This window comes from Scyliorhinus torazame, chromosome 14 (assembly GCF_047496885.1).
Source record: "Scyliorhinus torazame isolate Kashiwa2021f chromosome 14, sScyTor2.1, whole genome shotgun sequence".
Classification (NCBI taxonomy): Eukaryota; Metazoa; Chordata; class Chondrichthyes; order Carcharhiniformes; family Scyliorhinidae; genus Scyliorhinus; species Scyliorhinus torazame.
This window is the reverse complement of record NC_092720.1, coordinates 188140599-188166418: the sequence shown is the minus strand read 5'-3', so window position 1 is coordinate 188166418 and position 25820 is coordinate 188140599. Positions and strand designations below refer to the sequence as shown.

General features: G+C 46.3%; 1 protein-coding gene across 1 annotated transcript; it reads right to left on the bottom strand.

The window, feature by feature from the left end:
- Positions 1–1096: 1096 nt before the first annotated feature.
- Positions 1097–22526, bottom strand: LOC140390289 (zinc-binding protein A33-like). Its single transcript, XM_072475321.1, has 6 exons — positions 21830–22526; positions 21644–21739; positions 20772–21005; positions 17648–17670; positions 17432–17547; positions 1097–7114 (listed from the first exon to the last, which is right to left on the bottom strand). The coding sequence occupies exons 1-6, from the start codon at positions 22241–22243 to the stop codon at positions 6555–6557; spliced, it is 1443 nt and encodes a 480-aa protein (XP_072331422.1). The 5' UTR covers positions 22244–22526; the 3' UTR covers positions 1097–6554.
- Positions 22527–25820: the final 3294 nt, after the last annotated feature.

The following is a 25820-nucleotide window of genomic DNA, read 5'->3' as shown; positions in this document are numbered from 1 at the left end:
GTAGCGTGAGATTATCACCGATCTTCCTGCCAGGTACAGAGTAGTTCTGGTCAGGGTGGATCACTGACTCCAGAACAGACCTGACCCGATTGGCGATCACCTTGGACAAAATGTTATAGTCCATATTTAACAGTGAAATGGGTCTCCAATTTTAATTTCCTCCCCTTCCACTTATAGGGAGTCGATGACTTTCCTCATGGATTCTCACATACTGACAGCCAGGAGCATCCTCTCACATAGGTCTAGCAGGTCTGGCTTGATCCAGTCCCACAGAACCAAATACAACTCAGCCGGTATGCCATCGCCTCTGGCTGGTTTAATCTTCTTGAAGGTCTTTAGTCAACTCATCCAGAGTTAGCAGGTTGCCCAGACTCTCCCACATACTGTTGTCTAAGGCCTCTGTGTTAGAGGATAGGAAGGACCGTGAGACCGCGCTGCCTGTTGGTTACACGTCATAGAATCTGGCATAAAAGGATTTGCTGATCCTCAAAATGTCAGATAGCGATGATGTTACCAAGCCATCTCCTTTCTGCAGGATGCTGTACACAGGGCTCTCTCTCTCTTTGCTCCTTTTGGAAAAAGAAATGCGAGCAAGTCTCGTCCTGCTCCATGGAGCGGACTCTGGATCGGAAGATGATCATGGAGGCCTCCGCAGCAAAGACTGAGGCTTGCTGGGCTCTTCACCTCTTAGATATCCTCATTGACATCAACCCCACCCCCCCACCAATGGCAGTAGTAGATTCAGCATATTTTCCTTGAGTCGGGACATTTACCTCCACTCCTCTCTCACCTTCTGAATACATTTGAGGATAAAGAACCTTTTGATGTTTCCCTTGAGTGCTTCCCACCAGTGTGCACGAGACTCAATTCGGGGTTTCACTATTCTCCAATGTTTGTAATCTCTTTTGAGTTCCTCTATATTTTCTGGGATCAGCTAACTCACAGTCAGTTTCCAAATCCCCCAGCCAACCCTCTGGCCTTCCTGTAAGAGTGTCCTACTTCACAAGTCAAAATCCAGAGTGAAGTCTGGCTTGATAAATACCAACTTTAAACAAATGGAGGAAAGTTACTGAACAAATTCACAGGAGACTGCTGATGAATGTTTAATACAATGAATAAATTATTTATTAAAACAAGAAAAAGTGAACTATTTTACATCAAAGAAGTTGGAAAGATCTCAATACAACAAGAAATGGATTAAGGTTCCCATTATTCCTTTGCCCCCGCAATATCTGTACAGACACATAAACCAGTGAAGAGTTACCACTAGCTTGACAAAAGGCTTCTTGCTTGGAACTGGCAGAGTTGCAAATGGTTTTCTTCTGATGACATCCTGAGCCTCCACTTGGTGCTTCTCACCAACTTTAATTTTCACTGTTTTTTCACCGACAGAGCGAACAAATGGTTTCTCTAAACTCAGTCTTCCAGTAGCACCTCTGCTAAACTGAACACTTTTACTGAGTCCTATAACTGATTATTCAGTTGACTACTATCCCACTAGCCGTGTAGCTTTTCATCTCAGAGAGCTTAAAAGCCCGGTCTTCTCTCGCTGACAAACATTGAACTCTCTCTCAATTTCTTCCTCTTCTGAGTCCGTGTTACTGGATCACTGTTGCTAAGAAAGAGTAAAGCTGTTCTACTTTGTTATTTTTTTCCAGTCACTATACCCATATCTTCAACTTCAGTGGTTGTAACACCTCATTAAAAATAAATTTAGAGTACCCAATTATTTTTTTCCAATTAAGGGGCAATTTAGTGTGGCCAATCCACCTAATATGCGTACCTTTGGGTTGTGGGGGTGAAACCCAAGCAAGCACGGGGAGAATGTGCAAACTCCACATAGACAGTGACCCGGGGCTGGGATCGAACCCGGGTCCTCAGGCTAACCACTTGTGCCACCGTGCCGCCTAAAAATGCATTTAGACAAACAAACCCAAAAGACCTGAAACCTTTTAGTCTCAAGTCTTTCCAGACTCCCTGGCACCAAGGTTCACAAGCAAAACCTAAAAGACACTGAAACCATTTTTAACTTCTTAACACACAAATATATAGATCAAAATTTTACTTTGAAATATTCTGCATTGTTCGTAACACATTTTATTTCTCTCATATATAATGTTAAACTTGCCACATCTTGGTGGTCTCCTTTGTCATTACATAGAAAATAGGAGCAGGAGGAGGCCATTCGGCCCTTTGAACTTGCTCCACCATTCATTATGATCACGGCTGATCATCCAGCTCAATAGCCTGATCCCGCCTGCCCCTCCTCTTGTCAGTTCTCTTGTCTTCTATCTCCTCCTGGACATACTGTCCAGCCCCTCTCCACCTTGACCTTCCCAAAGGGTGGGGGCCTGTGCTGTATTTCTTGGTGCATTTCTGCTTGTGTTTCATTGCTCACGGTCATTCTGGCCTGCCGATTATCCATATTCTTCACCCTTTTGAGCTTCATTTTACAGGAGTCTCAAGAACTGTTGTCATGAGGTTTATTGGATTGATTCCAGGGATAAAGACCTGTCTTATGAAGAGAGATTGAGCAGTTTGGGCCTGTACTTATTGGAGTTGAGAGGAATGAGAGGAGATCTAATTGAGGTATATAAGATGCTGAAGGGGATTGACAGGGCTGACGTAGAGTGGTGTTTCCCCTGTTGGACATTCTCGAACGAGGGGTCATAGTTTTAGGCTGAGGGGTGGCAGAATCAACACAGAAATGAGAAAGAATTACTTAGAAAAGCAATAGTTGTAGGAGATTCAATGGTTAGGGGAATAGATAGGAGATTCTGTTGTCACGAGGGAGACTCCCGGAAGGTATGTTGCCTCCCGGGTGCCAGGGCCAGGGATGTCTCGGATTGTGTCTTCAGGATCCTTAAGGGGGAGGGGGAGCAGCCAGAAGTCGTGGTGCACATTGGTACCAACGAGGTAGGTAGGAAAAGGGGTGTGGAGGTAATAAACGAGTTTAGGGAGCTAGGTTGGAAGTTAAAAGCCAGGAAAGACAGAGTTGTCAGCTCTGGTTTGTTGCCGGTGCCACGTGATAGTGAGGCTAGGAATAGAGAGGGAGTGCAGCTGAACACGTGGCTGCAGGAATGGTGTAGGAGGGAGGGCTTCAGGTATTTGGATAATTGGAGCACATTCTGGGGAAGGTGGGACCTGTACAAGCAGGATGGGTTGCATCTGAACCAGAGGGGCACCAATATCCTGGGAGCGAGGTTCTCTAGTACTCTTCGGGAGAGTTTAATCTAATTTGGCAGGGGAATGGGAACCGGATTTGTAGTCCAGCAATTAAGGTAGCCGATATTCAGGACGCCAAAGCGTGTAATGAGGCAGTGGGGAAGGGAACACTGACAAAGGAGAGTACTTGCAGGCATGGAGATGGGTTTAAGTGTGTATACTTCAACGCAAGAAGCATCAGGAATAAGGTGGGTGAACTTAAGGCATGGATCGGTACTTGGGACTACGATGTGGTGGCCATCACGGAAACTTGGATAGACGAGGGGCAGAAATGGTTGTTGGAGGTCCCTGGTTATAGATGTTTCAATAAGATTAAAAGAGGTGGGGGGGTGGCATTGTTAATTAGAGATAGTATAACAGCTGCAGAAAGGCAGTTCGAGGAGTATCAGCCTACTGAGGTAGTATGGGTTGAAGTCAGAAATAGGAAAGGAGCAGTCACCTTGTTAGGAGTTTTCTCTTGGCCCCCCAATAGTAGCAGAGATGTGGAGGAACAGATTGGGAAACAGATTTTGGAAAGGTGCAGAAGTCACAGGGTAGTAGTCATGGGTGACTTTAACTTCCCAAACATTGAGTGGAAACTCTTTAGATCAAATAGTTTGGATGGGGTGGTGTTTGTGCAGTGTGTCCAGGAAGCTTTTCTAACACAGTATGTAGATTGTCCGACCAGAGGAGGGGCAATATTGGATTTAGTACTTGGTAATGAACCAGGGCAAGTGATAGATCTGTTAGCGGGGGAGCATTTGAGATAGTGACCACAATTCTGTGACTTTCACTTTAGTAATGGAGAGGGATAGGTGCGTGCAACAGGGCAAGGTTTACAATTGGGGGAAGGGTAAATACGATATTGTCAGACAAGAATTGAAGTGCATAAGTTGGGAACATAGGCTGTCACTGAAGGACACAAGTGAAATGTGGAACTTGTTCAAGGAACAGGTACTACGTGTTCTTGATATGTATGTCCCTATCAGGCAGGCAAGAGATGGTCGAGTGAGGGAACCATGGTTGAGAGGTTGAATGTCTTGTTAAGTGGAAAAAGGAGACTTATGTAAGGCTGAGGAAACAAGGTTCAGACAGGGCGTTGGAGGGATACAAGATAGCCAGGAGGGAACTGAAGAAAGGGATTAGGAGAGCTAAGAGAGGGCAGGAACAATCTTTGGCGGGTAGGATCAAGGAAAACCCCAAGGCCTTTTACACATATGTGAGAAATATGAGAATGACTAGAGCGAGGGTAGGTCCGATCAAGGACAGTAGCGGGAGATTGTGTATGGAGTCTGAAGAGATAGGAGAGGTCTTGAACGAGTACTTTTCTTCTGTATTTACAAATGAGAGGGGCCATATTGTTGGAGAGGACAGTGTGAAACAGACTGGTAAGCTCGAGGAAATACTTGTTAGGAAGGAAGATGTTTTGGGCATTTTGAAAAATTTGTTGATAGACAAGTCCCCCAGGCCTGACGGGATAAATCCAAGGATTCTATGGGAAGCAAGAGATGAAATTGCAGAGCCGTTGGCAATGATCTTTTTGTCCTCACTGTCAACAGGGGTGGTACCAGGGGGTTGGAGAGTGGCGAATGTCGTGCACCTGTTCAAAAAAGGGACTAGAGATAACCCTGGGAATTACAGGCCAGTTAGTCTTACTTCGGTGGTAGGCAAAGTCATGGAAAGGGTACTGAAGGATAGGATTTCTGACCATCTGGAAAGACACTGCTTGATTAGGGATAGTCAGCACGGATTTGTGAGGGGTAGGTCTTGCCTTACAAGTCTTATTGAATTCTTTGAGGAGGTGACCAAGCATGTGGATGAAGGTAAAGCAGTAGATGTAGTGTACATGGATTTTAATCAGGCATTTGATAAGGTTCCCCATGGTAGGCTTCTGCAGAAAGTAAGGAAGCATGGGATAGTGGGAAATTTGGCCAGTTGGATAACGGACTGGCTAACCGATAGAAGTCAGAGAGTGGTGGTGGATGGCAAATATTCAGCCTGGATCCCAGTTACCAGTGGCGTACTGCACAGATCAGTTCTGGGTCCTCTGCTGTTTGTGATTTTCATTAATGACTTGGATGAGGGAGTTGAAGGGTGGGTCAGTAAATTTGCAGACGATACGAAGATTTGAGGAGTTGTGGATAGTGAGGAGGGCTGTTGTCAGCTGCAAAGAGACATAGATAGGATGCAGAGCTGGGCTGAGAAGCGGCAGATGGAGTTTAACCCTGAAAAGTGTGAGGTTGTCCATTTTGGAAGGACAAATATGAATGTGGAATACAGGGTTAATGGTAGAGTTCTTGGCAATGTGGAGGAGCAGAGAGATCTTGGGGTCTATGTTCATACATCTTTGAAAGTTGCCACTCAAGTGGCTAGAGCTGTGAAGAAGGCTTATGGTGTGCTAGCGATCATTAACAGAGGGATTGAATTTAAGAGCCGTGAGGTGATGATGCAGCTGTACAAAACTTTGGTAAGGCCACATTTAGAGTACTGTGTACAGTTCTGGTTGCCTCATTTTAGGAAGGATGTGGAAGCTTTGGAAAAGGTGCAAAGGAGATTTACCAGGATGTTGCCTGGAATGGAGAGTAGGTCTTACGAGGAAAGGTTGAGGGTGCTAGGCCTTTTCTCATTAGAACGGAGAAGGATGAGGGGCGACTTGATAGAGGTTTATAAGATGATCAGGGGAATAGATAGAGTAGACAGTCAGAGACTTTTTCCCCGGGTGGAACAAACCATTACAAGGGGACATAAATTTAAGGTGAATGGTGGAAGATATAGGGGGGATGTCAGAGGTAGGTTCTTTACCCAGAGAGTAGTGGGGGCATGGAATGCACTGACTGTGGAAGTAGTTGAGTCGGAAACATTAGGGACCTTCAAGCATTAGGGACCTATTGGATAGGTACATGGATTATGGTAAAATGATAGAGTGTAGATTTATTTGTTCTTAAGGGCAGCACGGTAGCATTGTGGATATCACAATTGCTTCACAGCTCCAGGGTCCCAGGTCCGATTCCGGCTTGGGTCATTGTCTGTGCGGAGTCTGCACATCCTCCCCGTGTCTGCGTGGGTTTCCTCCGGGTGCTCCGGTTTCCTCCCACAGTCCAAAGATGTGCAGGTTAGGTGGATTGGCCATGATAAATTGCCCTTAGTGTCCAAAAGTGCCCTTAGTGTTGGGTGGAGGCGTTGACTTTGGGTAGGGTGCTCTTTCCAAGAGACGGTGCAGACTCGGTGGGCCGAATGGCCTTCTGCACTGTAAATTCAATGATAATCTATGATTAATCTAGGACAAAGGTTCGGCACAACATCGTGGGTGGAAGGGCCTGTTCTGTGCTGTATTTTTCGATGTTCTATGTTCACTCATAGAAACATGAATTAATCCTGCAGATTGTCAGTGGAGCGGAGTTTTTCCCGCCATGCTTCTGCCCTGGACAGAAGATGGGGAGGAGTTTCTCAGTGAAAGTGTGAGTGAAAGTGTGAAGGTGGGACATGTTGTCTGCATTGTAAAATGACACCTGTCCACCCTCATAGTCCAGATACACCCCAATCTTATTGATGTTCACTTTCGGGAAGAGCCGGGTCCGTGAGGGCGATGTCCCAGCAACATAGTCGCAATCAGGTAGCAGCCATATAGCCCAGTATCCGAGCTCAGGTCTGAGGCAGATCCCGCCTTTCCTATTGACAGATTCTCGTGCCAATCCAATAAACCACTCTGTCTTCTCGCCCACCTTCACCTCCCAGTAGTGCCTCCCCGATGTGAATCCTGCTGATCCCAGGATGAAGGCAGAGTGATCAAACCTCTCCGGGGTGTTAGTGGGCATTTGCTGTTTTTCTCCGAGTCGCACACTGTTCCTGTCCTCAGACACGGTGAGCTGGGGATGAGCTGTGTTCGGATCCAAAGTCAGAGAGGCTGGAACTGCGGGCAATTTACAGTAATACAGTGAGTACCACAGAAGAATCATAAAATCCCCACAGTGCAGAATAGGCCATTCGATCCATCGAGTCTGCACTGACCCTCTGAAAGAGCACTCTACCTAGGCCCACTCTTCCACCCTATCCCTGTAACCCTACCTAACCTTTGGACACAAAAGGGGAAATCTAGGGGATGGGGAGGTGTGTGGTTTAGGTTCTCGGGCGTGGTGGGATTGTCAGGATCCTTCCTGTTTGTTCCTGTTTATTCTCTTAATTCCCCTTTCTTTTATTTTTGCTGTTACATTTTTGATCCATGGGTGTTTAATGGATTGTAACTTTAAGGCAAAGCAGCTTGTACCTTTAATGCAAACTGAAAGCTCCAGAATGCTGTGCTGTTTCAGGTTGGTGATTGTGAAGAGGCTGAACTCAGAGATGATTTGGTTTGATTGATTTGGGTGGTGGCGAATGAATTGGCCCAAAGGGCTGCGCTCTGCCCGGTAATAGGTGGCGATTGGGTCTGATCCCGCGGGAATGTTACAGAGATTCAAGTTTGGCTTTCAGTTTGGCTCCTGGCTCCCCTCTCGGTTTCTGTCCAGAAAGACTGGACTGGCAGGGAGCCTGGATGAATTTATGTAAAACCATTTCAGGCTGTACAAGCAGGGGAGGAACTGACCAACTCTCTCCGCAGAAAAGGCTGTTGTAAACCGACCATCGCTCTCAAGAAAAGGCAGAGGCCTGGAAATACACCACAAACTGAAAGCAGAGTTTGATGTGAAGTGAAGGGGCCTCTCTGGGAAAAGTTGTGAGTGATGCATCTCTAAACTATGGAGAAGATCATTACAGGCTACAAACCAAGCACAAGCTAGCTGTGAAGAAAGGATGCGAAAGAACCACCATTGGAAGAAAATACGTTTATCCTTATTATTTCCCCCCCTTCCCCCTGTGTGTTTGTCTCATAGAATCATAGAATTTACGGTGCAGAAGGAGGCCATTCGGCCCATAGGGTCTGCACCGGTTCTTGGAAAGAGCACCCTACCTAAGTCTACACTTCCACCCTATCCCCGTAACCCAGTAACCCCATCTAACCTTTTTGGACACGAAGGGCAATTTTTTACCATGGTCAATCTACCTAACCTGCACATCCTTGGACTGTGGGAGGAAACCGGAGCACCTGGAGGAACCCACGCTGACACGGGGAGAACGTGCAGACTCCGCACAGTCAGTGACCCAAGCCGGGAATCAAACCTGGGACCCTGGAGCTGTGAAGCAACTGTGCTAACCAGTGTGCTACTGTGCTGCCCTTACTGTGCTGTCTGTCTTGTGCCTGTGTGTGTAAAGGGTGGGACAGTAAAATGGGGGTAATAGGTTAGTTGTAATTACTGCATATTTCTTCATTATCCTTGTTATAAATGGACAGTAATTGTGTTTCAACTTAAAAACTTGGTGACAGTAATTATTGGGTAGCTGAGGGCCAGAGACTTTAGGTATTTTGTAAGATTATTGGTTAATTTACTTGTGTTGTGATTCCAGGACAAGTGGGGCTGGGATTCACCGCTCACTTGCCCTAGGTGTTGTACCACGATACAGATCAGGTCAGCCATGACCTTATTAAGTGGCGGAGCAGGTTCAAGGGGCAGAATAGTCTATTTGTTTGTATGTTTGCTCACTCGAGATCTCTTTTCACTTCTCTGTGACCTGTTCACAGCTGATATCCCCACCTAGCTCATTATAGAACATAGAACATTCAGCACTGAGTGCTGAATTTGGTGCATTTGAGTGCTAGAGTGAGAGTTTGGTGACTGAGGGAGTTAGGTGAGGAGGGAGTACGGTGCTCCTTTCATTTTGTTTCCTACATTTCCGCAAAGAGTGAGAAGAGAGCCAGGAGTTTACAGAGAGTGCAGCTGACTGGGAGCAGAGTCGGAGGGCGGAGATCCAGTTGGTCCACAGGGCAGCTATATTCTGTAAGGCAAGGGGGGATGGAGGCTAGGCCAGTTGCATGCTCCTCCTGTAGGATGTGGGTGGTGAGGGATACCACCGGTGTCCCCGCTGACTATACCTGCAGGAAGTGCACCCAACTCCAGCTCCTCAGAGACCGTGTTAGGGAACTGGAGCTGAAGCTGGATGAACTTCGGATCATCCGGGAGGCAGAGGGGGTGATAGAGAAGAGTTACAGGGAGGTAACCACACCCAAGGTACAGGACAAGAATAGCTGAGTTACAGACAGTGGAAAATAAAAACCAGGCAGACAGTGCAGGGATCCCTCGCGGCCGTTCCCCTTCAAAAAAAGTATACCGTTTAGGATGCTGGTGGGGGGGGGGGGGGGGTGACCAACCGGGGGAAGGCCCTAGCGGCCAGGTCTCTGGCACTGAGTCTGGCTCTGGGGCTCAGAAGGGAAGGGGGGAGAATAGAAAAGCAATAGTTGTAGGAGATTCAATGGTTAGGGGAATAGATAGGAGATTCTGTGGTCGCGAGCGAGACTCCCGGAAGGTATGTTGCCTCCCGGGTGCCAGGGCCAGGGATGTCTCGGATCGTGTCTTCAGGATCCTTAAGGGGGAGGGGGAGCAGCCAGAAGTCGTGGTGCACATTGGTACCAACGACGTAGGTAGGAAAAGGGGTGTGGAGGTAATAAACGAGTTTAGGGAGCTAGGCTGGAAGTTAAAAGCCAGGACAGACAGAGTTGTCAGCTCTCGTTTGTTGCCGGTGCCACGTGATAACGAGGCTAGGAATAGAGAGGGAGTGCAGCTGAACACGTGGCTGCAGGAATGGTGTAGGAGGGAGGGCTTCAGGTATTTGGATAATTGGAGCGCATTCTGGGGAAGGTGGGACCTGTACAAGCAGGATGGGTTGCATCTGAACCAGAGGGGCACCAATATCCTGGGAGGGAGGTTCTCTAGTACTCTTCGGGAGAGTTTAATCTAATTTGGCAGGGGAATGGGAACCGGATTTGTAGTCCAGCAACTAAGGTAGCCGATATTCAGGATGCCAAAGCGTGTAATGAGGCAGTGGGGAAGGGAACACTGACAAAGGAGAGTACTTGCAGGCATGGAGATGGGTTTAAGTGTGTATACTTCAACGCAAGAAGCATCAGGAATAAGGTGGGTGAACTTAAGGCATGGATCGGTACTTGGGACTACGATGTGGTGGCCATCACGGAAACTTGGATAGACGAGGGGCAGAAATGGTTGTTGGAGGTCCCTGGTTATAGATGTTTCAATAAGATTAAAAGAGGTGGGGGGGTGGCATTGTTAATTAGAGATAGTATAACAGCTGCAGAAAGGCAGTTCGAGGAGTATCAGCCTACTGAGGTAGTATGGGTTGAAGTCAGAAATAGGAAAGGAGCAGTCACCTTGTTAGGAGTTTTCTATAGGCCCCCCAATAGTAGCAGAGATGTGGAGGAACAGATTGGGAAACAGATTTTGGAAAGGTGCAGAAGTCACAGGGTAGTAGTCATGGGTGACTTTAACTTCCCAAACATTGAGTGGAAACTCTTTAGATCAAATAGTTTGGATGGGGTGGTGTTTGTGCAGTGTGTCCAGGAAGCTTTTCTAACACAGTATGTAGATTGTCCGACCAGAGGAGGGGCAATATTGGATTTAGTACTTGGTAATGAACCAGGGCAAGTGATAGATCTGTTAGCGGGGGAGCATTTGAGATAGTGACCACAATTCTGTGACTTTCACTTTAGTAATGGAGAGGGATAGGTGCGTGCAACAGGGCAAGGTTTACAATTGGGGGAAGGGTAAATACGATATTGTCAGACAAGAATTGAAGTGCATAAGTTGGGAACATAGGCTGTCACTGAAGGACACAAGTGAAATGTGGAACTTGTTCAAGGAACAGGTACTACGTGTTCTTGATATGCATGTCCCTGTCAGGCAGGGAAGAGATGGTCGAGTGAGGGAACCATGGTTGACAAGCGAGGTTGAATGTCTTGTTAAGAGGAAAAAGGAGACTTATGTAAGGCTGAGGAAACAAGGTTCAGACAGGGCGTTGGAGGGATACATGATAGCCAGGAGGGAACTGAAGAAAGGGATTAGGAGAGGTAAGAGAGGGCATGAACAATCTTTGGTGGGTAGGATCAAGGAAAACCCCAAGGCCTTTTACACATATGTGAGAAATATGTGAATGACGAGAGCGAGGGTAGGTCCGATCAAGGACAGTAGCGGGAGATTGTGTATTGAGTCTGAAGAGATAGGAGAGGTCTTGAATGAGTACTTTTCTTCTGTATTTACAAATGAGAGGGGCCATATTGTTGGAGAGGACAGTGTGAAACAGACTGGTAAGCTCGAGGAAATACTTGTTAGGAAGGCAGGTGTGTTGGGCATTTTGAAAAACTTGAGGATAGACAAGTCCCCCGGGCCTGACGGGATATATCCAAGGATTCTATGGGAAGCAAGAGATGAAATTGCAGAGCCGTTGACAATGATCTGTTCGTCCTCACTGTCAACAGGGGTGGTACCAGGGGATTGGAGAGTGGCGAATGTCGTGCCCCTGTTCAAAAAAAGGGACTAGGGATAACCCTGGGAATTACAGGCCAGTTAGTCTTACTTCGGTGGTAGGCAAAGTAATGGAAAGGGTACTGAAGGATAGGATTTCTGAGCATCTGGAAAGACACTGCTTGATTAGAGATAGTCAGCACGGATTTGTGAGGGGTAGGTCTTGCCTTACAAGTCTTATTGAATTCTTTGAGGAGGTGACCAAGCATGTGGATGAAGGTAAAGCAGTGGATGTAGTGTACATGGATTTTAGTAAGGCATTTGATAAGGTTCCCCATGGTAGGCTTCTGAAGAAACTAAGGAGGCATGGGATAGTGGTAAATATGGCCAGTTGGATAACGAACTGGCTAACCGATAGAAGTCAGAGAGTGGTGGTGGATGGCAAATATTCAGCCGGGATCCCAGTTACCAGTGGCGTACCGCAGGGATCAGTTCTGGGTCCTCTGCTGTTTGTGATTTTCATTAATGACTTGGATGAGGGAGTTGAAGGGTGGGTCAGTAAATTTGCAGACAATAAGAAGATTGGTGGAGTTGTGGATAGTGAGGAGGGCAGTTGTCGGCTGCAAAGCGACATAGATAGGATGCAGAGCTGGGCTGAGAAGTGGCAGATGGAGTTTAACCCTGAAAAGTGTGAGGTTGTCCATTTTGGAAGGACAAATATGAATGCGGAATACAGGGTTAACGGTAGAGTTTTTGGCAATGTGGAGGAGCAGAGAGATCTTGGGGTCTATGTTCATACATCTTTGAAAGTTGCCACTCAAGTGGCTAGAGCTGTGATGAAGGCCTATGGTGTGCTAGCGTTCATTAACGGATGGATTGAATTTAAGAGCCGTGAGGTGATGATGCAGCTGTACAAAACTTTGGTAAGGCCACATTTGGAGTACTGTGTACAGTTTTGGTCGCCTCATTTTAGGAAGGATGTGGAAGCTTTGGAAAAGGTGCAAAGGAGATTTACCAGAATGTTGCCTGGAATGGAGAGTAGGTCTTATGAGGGAAGGTTGAGGGTGCTAGGCCTTTTCTCATTAGAACGGAGAAGGATGAGGGGCGACTTGATAGAGGTTTATAAGATGATCAGGGGAATAGATAGAGTAGACAGTCAGAGACTTTTCCCCCGGGTGGAACAAACCATTACAAGGGGACATAAATTTAAGGTGAATGGTGGAAGATATAGGGAGGATGTCTGAGGTAGGTTCTTTACCCAGAGAGTAGTGGGGGCATGGAACATACTGCCTGCGGAAGTAGTTGAGTCGGAAACATTAGGGACCTTCAAGCAGCTATTGGATAGGTACATGGATTATGGTAAAATGATATAGTGTAGATTTATTTGCTCTTAAGGGCAGCACGGTAGCATCGTGGATAGCACAATTGCTTCACAGCTCCAGGGTCCCAGGTTCGATTCCAACTTGGGTCACTGTCTGTGCGGAGTCTGCACATCCTCCCCGTGTCTGCGTGGGTTTCCTCCCACAGTCCAAAGATGTGCAGGTTAGGTGGATTGGCCATGATAACTTGCCCTTCGTGTCCAAAATTGCCCTTAGTGTTCGGTGGAGGTGTTGACTTTGGGTAGGGTGCTCTTTCCAAGAGCCGGTGCAGACTCAATGGGCCGAATAGCCTCCTTCTGCACTGTAAATTCAATGATAATCTGTGATTAATCTAGGACAAAGGTTCGGCACAACATCGTGGGCCGAAGGGCCTGTTCTGTATTTTTCTATTCTATTTTATTCTATTCATTACAGCGCAGTACAGGCCCTTCGGCCCTCGATGTTGCGCCGACCTGTGAAACCACTCTAAAGCCAATCTACACTATTCTCTTTTTGTCCATATGTCTATCCAATGACCATTTGAATGTCCTTAGTGTTGGCGAATCCACTGCTGTTGCAGGCAGGGCATTCCACGCCCTTACTACTCTCTGAGTAAAGAACCTACCTCTGACATCTCTGTCTTATATCTCTCCCCCCTCAATTTAAAGGTATGTCCCCTCGTGCTAGACAACACCATCCAAGGAAAAAGGCTCTCACTGTCCACCCTATCCAATACTCTGATCATCTTGTATGCCTCAATTAAGTCACCTCTTAACCTTCTTCTCTCTAACGAAAACAGCCTCAAGTCCCTCAGCCTTTCCTCATAAGATCTTCCCTCCATACCAGGCAACATTCTGGTAAATCTCCTCTGCACCCTTTCCAATGCTTCCACATCCTTCCTATAATGCGGCGACCAGAATTGCACGCAATATTCCAAATGCGGCCACACCAGAGTTTTGTACAGCTGCAACATGACCTCATGGCTCCTAAACTCAACCCCTCTACCAATAAAAGCTAACACACCGTACGCCTTCTTAACAACCCTCTCAACCTGGGTGGCAACTTTCAGGGATCTATGTACATGGACACCAAGATCTCTCTGTTCATCCACACTGCCAAGAATCTTACCATTAGCCCAGTCCTCTGTCTTCCTGTTATTCCTTCCAAAATGAATCACCTCACACTTTTCTGCATTAAACTCCATTTGCCACCTCTCAGCCCAGCGCTGCAGCTTATCTATGTCCCTCTGTAACTTGTAACATCCTTCCGCACTGTCCACAACTCCACCGACTTTAGTGTCATCTGCAAATTTACTTACCCATCCTTCTACGTCCTCCTCCAGGTCATTTATAAAAATGACAAACAGCAGTGGCCCCAAAACAGATCCTTGTGGTACACCACTAGTAACTGGACTCCAGTCTGAACATTGCCCATCAACCACCACCTTTTGGCTTCTTCCAGCTAGCCAATTTCTGATCCAAACTGCTAAATCACCCTGAATCCCATGCCTCCGTATTTTCTGCAGTAGCCTACCATGGGGAACCTTATCAAACGCTTTACTGAAATCCATATACACCACATCAACTGCTTTACCCTCATCCACCTGTTTGGTCACCTTCTCAAAGAACTCTATAAGGTTTGTGAGGCACGACCTACCCTTCACAAAACCGTGTTGACTATCTCTAATCAAATTATTCCTTTCCAGATGATTATACATCCTATCTCTTCTAAACTTTTCGAAGATTTTTCCCACAACAGAAGTAAGGCTCACTGGTCTATAGTTACCGGGGTTGTCTCTACTCCCCTTCTTGAACAAGGGGACAACATTTGCTATCCTCCAGTCTTCTGGCACTATTCCTGTAGACAAAGATGACTTAAAGATCAAGGCCAAAGGCTCAGCAATCTCCTCCCTAGCTTCCCAGAGAATCCTAGGATAAATCCCATTATAATCAGCAAACCTGGATACATTGGCCTCCGTCTCCTTGTTTGAACCACTAATATAGGTTGTGAATGGCTGAGGCCCAAGGACATATCCTTGTGGCACTCTACTAGTTACAGCCAGCCAAATACCCCATTTATCCCCACTCTTCCAGTCACAAAATCACTCATTGGCCATTACCCTTCACTTCATCAGAGCCATAAATGTTTACAGCATGGAAACTGGCCCTTCGGCCCAGCTTGTCCATGCCGCCCAGTTTCTGGATCAATCAGTTTCTGAACCAATCTCTGGATCCAACTTGCCCATGAGTCCCATGGCCTTTTACCTTTGTGACCAGTTGATCACATGGGACCTGGCAAGCCCGGCAAAAATCTATACAGGCTGCATGAAGAACGCTCCGCTCAACAACCCTCCTTGGTACCTCCTCCCAGTTTCAGTATAGTTAGTCAGACATGACCTTCCTTATGAAATCCATGCTGACTGGTTACAGTGTGGCCTTCGGTAGAGTTTGCTGGCAGCTTCCCATGCTTAGTCATAGGAACATAGGACTTAGGAGCAGAAGTTAGCAATTCAGTCCTTTGAACCTCCTCTGAACTGTTTCCAATGCCACCCCATTTTCTGCAAATAAGTAGACCACAACTGGACACAATTCTCCAGTTGTGGTCCCACCAACACCCTATACCATTGCAACAATACTTCTCTATTTTTAAAGTTCAGTCCTTTTGCATTATATGCTATAATTTAATTTGCCTTTTTTATTACATACTGTATCGGAATACCGATTTTCTGTGATTCAAGAACAAAGACACTCAGATTCCTCTGCCCAGATGCATTTTGAATCTGCTTTCCATTCAGATAATAATTTGCTTTTCTATTCTTTTGAACAAAATGGATAACCTCACACTTATCCACATTAAACTCCACCTACCAAATTAGCCTATCTATATCCATCTGTAAACTCTTTATCTGCTTTTCACTGCCTGCTTTCCCAACTATTTTAGCATCATCCACAAATTTTGCTATATTGCACTCTGTCGCTGCTTGCAGATCATTTATATGGATTGCAAACAGTTGAGGTTCGAGGACTGACCCCTGCGGCATCCGTTAATTATAGTTTGTCAGACAGAGAAGGAACCATTTATCCCGACCCTCTGCTTTCTATCAGCCAGCCAATCCTCAATCCGATCTAGTTCTCTACCCCCAATCCCCTGCGATCACACCTCCTGGATCAATCTTTTATGCAGCACCTTGTCAAACGCCTTCTGGAAGTCTAGATATACCACATCCACAGGTTTTGCATTATCCACCTTGCTAATTACATCCTCATGGAACTCAAGCACATTTGTCAAGCATAACTTACCCTTCATAAAATTATGCTGACAATGGTAATTGAGCTTTGTCTTTCCAAATGTTCAGTCATGTCCTCCTTAATGATTGATTCCAGCAACTTCCCCACCAGAGGTCAAGCTAGCCGGTCTATAGTTTCCTACTTTTTGCCTCTCTCTCTTTTTGAATAGGGGTGTCACATTAGCATGTTTCCAATCCACCGAGACCTTTCCAGAATCCAGGGAATTTTGAAATTCCATAACCAATGCATCCACTATCTCTGCTGGCAACTTCTTTAATACTCGAGGGTGCAGGCATCAGGTCATCATAGAATTCATAGAATTTACAGTGCAGAAGGAGGCCATTCAGCCCATCGAGTCTGCACCGGCTCTTGGGAAGAGCACCCTACCCAAGTCCACACCTCCACCCTATCCCCATAACCCAGTAACCACACCCAACAGAGACTTATCTGCGTTTAGTCACATTAGTTTATTCAACACTTTCTCCCTAGGGATGGTTATTGCACCAAGTTCCTCTGCATTAACTGCAGTTTTTGGAAATGTTTTAATATCCTCTACCGTGAAGACAGAGGCAAAATATTGGTTCAGCGCCTCCGCCATCTCTGTGTTCCTCATTATCACCTCACCGGATTTGTCCTCTAAAGGGCCAACATTTACTGCAGCTATTCTCTTCCTATATACTTATAGAAGCTCTTGTTTTCAGTGTTTATGTTTTCTGCTAGTTTCCTTTTGTAGTTCATTTATCCAGAGCCACGCAAGCAAAGCACTGGGCAGAGTAGATTGGGAGAAACTGTTCCCACTTGTGGAAGGATCGAGAAACAGAGGGCTCAGGTTTAAGGTAAAAGGAGGGACATGGGGGAAAAACACCTATTCACACAGTGAGTGGTTAGAATTTGGAATGTGCAGCCTGAGAATTGGTGGAGGTAGGATCAATCGAGGCATTCAAAGAGGAAATTGAATTATTATCTGAAAAGGATGAATGCGCAGGGCTGTGAGGAGAAGACAGGGGAGTGGCATTAGGTGAAACGCTCCTTTAGAGGGCCAGCGCAGCCACGATGGACCAAATAGCCTCCCTCCGTGCAGTAACCATTCTGGGACGCTATGCTATAGATTCTGTGAGATTGGAGAGCCATCCCTGGAGTAACAAATGACATTGCCCACATTCAATTTGTGGTCAGTAAAATCAGGTTATGCTCTTCTCATCTGGATTCACATCCCACAAAAGGAATCTAATAACTATACCGGGGTTAATGGTGTCCATCATTGATCTCCACGCTGCATACTGTAAAGGGCCTTTGAACGTTCCAACGGACAGGGCCGCATCTGCCACTGATTGTACTTTGAATTTCTCATCGGTTCTGTAAGAATTAAACAGCCGTTGCAAAAATAAATTGACCACAAAAACTTTGCGAGCTTGCTTTTAACTTAAATAGAATTTCAGTAAAATGAGTGTCCTACCTCCTCTTCAGACAGGCCTCCTCCTAAAATAAACAAAATACAAATTTGTGTTCAGGGAGACTGACCACCCACATCCAGACGGCAGATATTAAGCTCACACTGTTACACGTTGCTGGGAATCTACGTACTACTGCTGGGTCAAACAGATGAAAAGAATATCGAACTGCTCCTTTTGAAATGAATCAATGGGTTGTACTTGGGTTTGGGGGAGGTGGGGGTGAGGGCAACATTTAAAACTTTGCAGGCGACTTGAACATGTTGCAAGCAGTGAGGAGGATATTGACAGACCTCAGGAGGATCTCAACCTTTGAAATGGGCAGACAAAGGGCAGCACGGTGGCGCAGTGGTAGCACTGCGGTCTCACGGCGCCGAGGTCCCAGGTTCAATCCCGGCTCTGGGTCACTGTCCATGTGGAGTTTGCACATTCCCTCCGTGTTTGCGTGTGTTTCGCCCCCACAATCCAAGATGTGCAGGGTAGGTGGATTGAACATGCTAAATTGCCCCTTAATTGGAAAAAATGAATTGGGTAACTCTAAATTTATTTTAAAAAAAGAAAGGCTGCAGGACAGATTTACTAGATGTTGTCAGAGATGAGGAACTTCAGATACGTGTCTGTCTCTCTTCAAGGAGACAAGGTAAAATTTAGCATACGTTCAAAATTGTGAGGGGGTTTCACAGAGTAAATAGAATCATCACAAAACTGAGGAGGCCGTTCAACCCTTTGGAGTCCATGCCAGCCCTCTGTAGTACAATCCAGTCAGTCCCATTCCCCCTCCCGGCAGCCCCGCCAGTTACTTTGTCTTAAGCGCCCATCCAGCATGACAGGATCTATACAGCGCAAAAGGAGGCTATTCGGCCCATTGTGTCTGTGCTGGCTCTCTGAAAGAGCATTCTACCTCTTGTCCCCGTAACCTTGCAAATTCTTTATTTTCAGATAGCAACCCAACACCCTTTTGAATGCCTTGATCGAGACTGCCTCCACCACGCTCTCAGGAAATTTGTTCCAGACTCTGACTGCTCTCTGTATGAAACGTTTCTTCCACCCATCATTTCTGCTCCTTTTAAAATATATATAGTTTTTTAAATTCCCATTAAGGGGCAATTTAGTGTGGCCAATCCACCTACCCTGCACATATTTGGGTTGTGGGGTAAGACCCATACAGACACAGGGAGAATGTGCAAACTCCCCACGGACAGTGACCCGGGGCCGGGATCGAACCTGGGTCCTTGGCGCCGTGAGGCAGCAGTGCTAACCACTACACCACCGCGCCACCCCTCTTCTGCTCCTTTTGTCCATTATTTTCAATCTAGGCCCTCTTTATTCTTGATGATCCTCTTGAACGGAAATAATTTCTCACTAATTACCCTGTCCCTACCCCTCAGGATCTTGAACACCTCCATCAAGTTTCCCCTCAGCCTTCTTGTCTCCCAGGAAAACAGTCCCAACCTCTCCAATCTATCCTTATAGCTACAGCTTTCTATCCCTGGAATCATTCTCCTGAATCTCTTCTGTACTCTCCACAATGCCTCCACATCCTTTCTCAGGTACTGTGCCCAGAACTGGAGGCAGTGGTCAAGGTGAGGCCTAATACAAGTTCAACATGACCTCCTTACTCTTGTACTAAATACCCCTATTAATGAAACTTAGGATGGCATATGCTGTATTATTTGCTCTCTCAACATGCCCTACCATCTTCAATGACTTCTATACTTCGAATTTTCTTTTTAAATTGTTCGCCGTCTCTATGTCCACTGTCCTAGTAGTTCCAGATCATTAATACTCAGTGTAAAATTGTTCTTTTTCCCACTCGCCCTGCATCTCTTGCCACAACGTTATTTATGTAATTAAAGGCAGGACTGCTTCCACTGGCCTGACCAGAGAGTACAGATTTAGGGCAACTAGCAAGGAAAGGAGGGAAGAATTTTTTTAGTAGTGAGTTGTGATGATGTGGAATGCACTACCCGAAGAGTGGCAAAAGCAGATTCACTTGTACTTTTTGAAAAGGAATTCGGATGAAAAGAAATGTGCGGGCTTTGGGAAAGGTGTGGGGGTCGAGAAGGGGTGTAGCATGGTACTGATTGAAAAGCCAGGAAAAGTTCATAGAATGTTTTCAGGGTAGTTTTAAAACAGCACATTCTGGAGCCAACTGTAGAGCAGGTTATACCAGAACTGCTATTGTGCAGCGGGGTAGGATTAATTAAAGACCCTAGGTAGCAGCGATCATATGATTGAATTTTACATTCAGTTTGAGGGAAAGAAGCGTAGACCCAAAACTTGAGTTTTAAACTTGAATAAGGGCAATTATCAGGGCATGAAAGTGGAGCTAGCTGGTGAACTGGAAAATTAGGTGAAGATATAGGTTAACAGGATGTTGAGCAGAATGTTGCCCCCACACATCAGGTGAAAAGCACCCATATCCAACATCCGACAGTCCTGGCCTGGATTTAGCTAAAACACTTCAGTTTACAATGGAGAATAACAGTGAGGCTTATTATCATATTTAAAGTCCAAACTGACCCTCTGAAGAAGCATACCCCCAGGCTTGACGGAGCAGACAGATTGGTCACCCTGCCCCTGTGCTCATATCTGATGTGGGTGGGTTGGAGTTCGGGGGGGGGGGGGGGGGGGGGGGGGGAAGAGTGGAATCATGATTCAATGTTTTTAACAAATTTAGAGTACCCAATTTTTTCTCCAATTAAGGGGCAATTTGACATGGCCAATCTACCTAGACTTGCACATCTTTGGGTTGTGGGCTGAGACCTATGCAGCCACGGTGAGAATGTGTTTCTTTTAACACTTGAATCTCCAATCTGACCCAAATTTCCTATGAATTGAATAGCAATCTGGATTGCAAAGGGTTCCAGAGAATATTAACATTTGGAAATACTGAGTAATTTCCAAACTGTGCGTCAAGAGCAAGGCAACTGATACTTGGGAGTTTGCAAGTATTCCCCAGAATTTGCAAACAACATGGGGGCCATGAGTTCAGTCATAACCACACATAGACTGGGAAATAAGAACAGTTTTGAGTTTTTCAGCAAATGTTTCATTTATTTCAAAGTTACTTACGATTATTTTGCAATTGCCACATTTCATGGAGGTAACCTGCATTATAATCCTCACCTTCAGAAACTTCACTCTGTCCCGTTGCTCCATCTGTTTCTGCAACTTGGAAAGCTCCTCCTCAATGGAATTTAAATTCTCCTGAATTTGCTGCAGGTTTTTCTCCATTGTGTCCAGAATCCTCGCCTCCTCCCTCCTGAGATCTCTGAGTAAACGCTGCTCTTTCTCAGTGAGAATCTGCCGCATTTTGCTGAACTCGGATATGATGTGTGTCTGCAGACTGCGCGACTGCTCCTGGCCAATGAAATGCGGGAGAAACAAAATAATCAATTGAGCGGCAAGGTGGCACAGTGGTTCTGCATGGCACAGTGGCAGTTGTTGTGGGTGGGACAGTGGTTGTGGGTGGCACAGTGGTTGTGGGTGGCATGGTGGTACAGTGCCAGTGACCCAGGTTCAATTCCAGCCTTGGGTGACTTGTCTGTGTGGGGTTTGTACTTTCTCACCGTGTCTGCGTTGGTTTCCTCCGGGTCCTCCAGTTTTCTCCCACAGTCCAAAGAATTGCCCTTAGTGTTGGGTGGGGTTACTGGGTTATGGGGATAGGGTGGTGGTGTGGGCTTGGGTAGAGTGCTCTTTCCAAGAGCCGGTGCAGACTCGATGGGCCGAATGGCCTCCTTCTGCACTGTAAATTCTATGATACTATGTGCAGGCGAGGTGGCCATGCTAAATTGCCCCTTCATGTTCAAAACTTTAGGTGGGGTTGCGGGGGTGGGGGTGGGGACTGGGGAGACGCTTCTTCAGAGTGTCGGTGCAGACTCAATGGGCCGAATGGCCTCCTTCTGCACTGTAGGAATTCTATGATTGTAAATCCCACATTAGAGGGAACAAAACTCACCCAGATCCCTGAAAATGGGAGCAGTTACCCCCAAGCTTACCTGAACTGCAGAAATCTTCCCTCTCTGTTTCATTTCCGTTTCCAGAAATATCAATTTCTTCTCTGAGAGAGATGCTAAAGCTGATTTCAGCTGATCCTGGGAGAGGGAAAGGAGATACAGGATGAAAGGGTCAGACTATGATAACGTGATCAAATAATCTGGTAATAAAACCTGTCCCCGAGTTACCTTGTAGATTTCAACCGCTTCTTTAATGGGCATGAAGTTGTGAGATTTGTGTTCCCGCGAATCCCTGCAAATCAAACAGATTAATTTCTTGTCGGTTTCACAGAACAGTTTCAGTTCTTCCTGATGTTCCTCGCAGTGAAGTTTACTGCCCCCCTCTCCCGGATTCAGGTTCAATTTCCGAACTTTCTCCGCCAGACTGGCTAAATTCCTGTTGACGGTCAGCTTTCTGCCGGGAAACTCCTGCCTGCACTCCGGGCAGAGATTCCTCTGCCCCTGTTCCCAGCAGCCTGTGATACAGGAGCGGCAGAAGTTGTGTCCACACTCCAGGGAAACCGGATTGGTGAAGACATCCAGACAAATGGAGCAATCTATATCTTCGATCCAACTCTCGGGCTGCTGCTGTCTGCAAGCCATGTTCACAAGCAAGCGCCACTTCCTGATTTTAATCCCGCTTTCGGTTTCGGCGCATCGACTTCCAGGCCAAATCAAGTGCGATATTCACGGAGTCCCACTTCCGTCTTTAAACCGAGTTCCACGCCCTCTTTCAAACCCGACCGCCAGGAGTCGCCGCTGCCGCGGGATATTTCTCAAGCAAACATGTTTTTAGATTTTTTTTCTCCCCCTGAAAGGATAGGAAAGGCTCTTTGGAGCATTTGAAATCATTCCTTTTTATCACAGAAGTTTTTTCAGGTGGCCATGATCTAATTATCCTGGATTTGGTCATTTTCAAAAATTGCTCCATCCTACGAACATTGATCTATCTGCTTTCCATCACACGCTCGATTAACTTAATGCAACGATTTGAAGCGCAAAATCCAGAAAGCGCGGGGTGGAAAGGAGAAATATTTGCGTGGACGCTGCGGTACATTATGGGGCCAGTACTGCGGCACATATGGACACAGATTGGATTGGATTTGTGTATTGTCACGTGTACCGAGATACAGTGAAAAGTATTTCTCTGCGAACAGCTCAACAGATCATTAAGTACATGAGACGAAAAGGGAATAAAACAAAATACATAATAGGGCAACACAACATATACAATGTAACTACATAAGCACTGGCATCGGATGAAGCATACAGGGTGTAGTGTTAATGAAATCAGTCCATAAGAGGGTCATTTAGGAGTCTGGTGCCAGTGGGGAAGAAGCTGTTTTTGAGTCTGTTCCTGCGTGTTCTCAGACTTCTGTATCTCCTGCCCGATGGAAGAAGTTGGAAGAGTGAGTAAGCCGGGTGGGAGGGGTCTTTGATTATACTGCCCGCTTTCCCCAGGCAGCGGGAGGTGTAGATGGAGTCAATGGATGGGAGGCAGGTTCGTGTGATGGACTGGGCGGTGTTCGTGATTCTCTGAAGTTTCTTGCGGTCCTGGGCCGAGCAGTTGCCATACCAGGCTGTGATGCAGCCTGATAGGATGCTTTCTATGGTGCATCTGTAAAGGAGACACAACTTATATTAATATAGGGCCTTTAACCTTACAATGTGCTGAATTCATTGCAACAAAGCCACAGACACAGAGATACAGATGCACACACACACGGACCCACACAGCAGTGTGCGATGAGGATGTACATTCATATAGATAAATTCAAATTCCTGCGGATGCTGGAATCGGAAACAAAACAGAAAATACTGGGCAATCTCAGCAGGTCTGACAGCATCTGCGGAGAGAGATGGGTGCTAACATTTCGAGCCTGGATGCCTCTTTGTTAAAGGTTAATGCCATTCACACTGACATCACAATGCTAAGATGTGTTTGCCTGGGCCGCAGGGTGGCACTGCTGATTCAGCGCCAGGAACCCGGGTGACTGTGTGGAGTTTGCACTTTCTCCCAGTGTCTGCGTGGGTTTCTTCCGAGTTTTCCGGTTTCCTCCCACAGTCCAAAGTTGTGCAGGTTAGGTGGGGTTACGGGGATAGGGCGGGAGGGTGGTCCTAGCTAGTGTTCTCTTTCCGAGGATAGGAGCAGACTGGGTGAGCTGAATGGCCTCTTTCTGCACTGTCGGAATTCTATGGGTCTGTGAGACCAGTGACACTCAGACACACAGAAATAATTCATACCGATATCTCTAAAAATCCACAAGCAAGATGAATCTCAGTAAGAAACCACATACTCTGCCCAGTCCTGTGATGGGTTGTGTGCTCTATATTTCAAACTGCACGGAAATTCCTGACAAGCGCAAAGTTTAAAATGACCTCCCCCCTAAAAGAAAAGCAGGAATTTAATATCAATGGACAGGGAGAATTAGAAAGCTGTCCTCCAGTCCTGGGACGAATGCACCAATGGACAGGGAGAATTAGAAAGCTGTCCTCCAGTCCTGGGACGAATGCACCAATGGACAGGGAGAATTAGAAAGCTGTCCTCCAGTCCTGGGACGAATGCACCAATGGACAGGGAGAATTAGAAAGCTGTCCTCCAGTCTTGGGACGAATGCACCAATGGACAGGGAGAATTAGAAAGCTGTCCTCCAATCCTGGGACGAATGCACCAATGGACAGGCCTCAAAGGGATCAGGTTGAAATGAAAATGAAAATCGCTTATTGTCACAAGTAGGCTTCAATGAAGTTACTGTGAAAAGCCCCTAGTCACCACATTCCGGCGCCTGTTCAGGGAGGCTGTTACGGAGAGGGGCATTCTAAAATGAGAGATCATAATCTTAGAATAAGAGGTAGCAAATTTAAAACAGAGTTGAGGGGAAACTACTTCTCCCAAAGGGTTGTGAAATTCACTACCCCACAGTGTGGTGGATGATGGGACAGTGAGTAAATTTAAGGAGGAGTTAGACTGATTTCTATTTGGTAATGGGTTGAAGGGTTATGGAGAACGGGCAGGTCGGTGGAGTTGAGGCCAGGATGGGATCAACCATGAATACATTGAGAGTGTTTAGGCTCGGGAGGCTAAATTGCCTATTCCTGCTCCTAGATTATGTGTTCTTGGGAGGAGATGCTCTGGCTGGTTTCGCAATCCAGCTCTTGGCCTGTAACATTGTAGGCAGCAGATGAGGAACATACCAGCCATGATCAAATGGTGGTGCAGACTCGATGGGCTGAATGGCCTAATTCTGCTCCTATATCTTATGAGAGACATCCCAATATGTCAGAGATTCAGGGTAGGAATCTGCAAACTGCTCATTCAGGATAGACCTGGCTGGGAACCCAATCCCAAAACCATCTCCAGGTGGGGACATAATCCCCACTCTGGTTAAATGTGTATGTTCCTTCTGTCTAAATTTGGTTTATAATAACTCTGGCTTGTTTGTATTTGGATGTTGCTGGGATATTGTACAACTGAACGTGAATCATTGACTTGTGTGTTATTCTGTTTAAAAATGTTCTTGTTTTCTTCTTTAATCAAAATTATTCTCTCTCCCGCAAGGAATATTAAAACCTCAAAAGTCAAGATCCAAAGAGGGAGAGTTTGGGACCAAGACTCCTGACCAGAGGGGACAGACTGAGATGTTCGGAGTGGTTATTGGGTTACGGGGATAGGGTGGAATTGAGGGCTTAAGTGGGTCGGTGCAGACTCGATGGGCCGAATGGCCTTACTTCTGCCCTGCATGTTCTATGTTCTCCAAGTCTGCACCCAATGGGCCCACTTGAGTTTGTGTCTGTTTCTTACCCCGAGATTTAATTTCCTCCCTGGGACCCGGTGCTTTGCTGGTTCTGGTGAACGCTGGACCGAGAGCCTGGAGTTTTAAACAGGTTTAAACCCTGGGGTTGAATTAGCCGGGCCTTGAAAACTATAACAAACATGTTAACCCCCCCCGCCCGGGTGAGTGGCAAACAGGATGAAATTAAAAGTGTAAATGTGAAACTGTCTGAAGTCTTGTTATAATCCAGGAAGAATTCATGTGTTTCCGGTTGTGCGACCAATCTGAGGGTTAAATGAAATTTCCCACGGCCATTTCAATTTCCTGACGTCTGCCTTTTAATTTCCTGAGGTCTGGATTTCTCTTTCCAGCTTTCTCTCAGTGTATTTCTGGCCAAGTTCCGCACA

Excerpts from the sequence above, each read along its gene's own strand:
- LOC140390289 (XM_072475321.1), bottom strand. The coding sequence starts at position 22,243 with ATGGCTTGCAGACAGCAGCAGCCCGAGAGTTGGATCGAAGATATAGAT. Across the intron at positions 17,671-20,771 it reads ACAGAGTGAAGTTTCTGAAG|GAGGAGGCCTGTCTGAAGAG; the intron begins GTGAGGATTATA and ends TGTTTATTTTAG. Across the intron at positions 17,548-17,647 it reads GAGGCCTGTCTGAAGAGGAG|AACCGATGAGAAATTCAAAG; the intron begins GTAGGACACTCA and ends TAATTCTTACAG.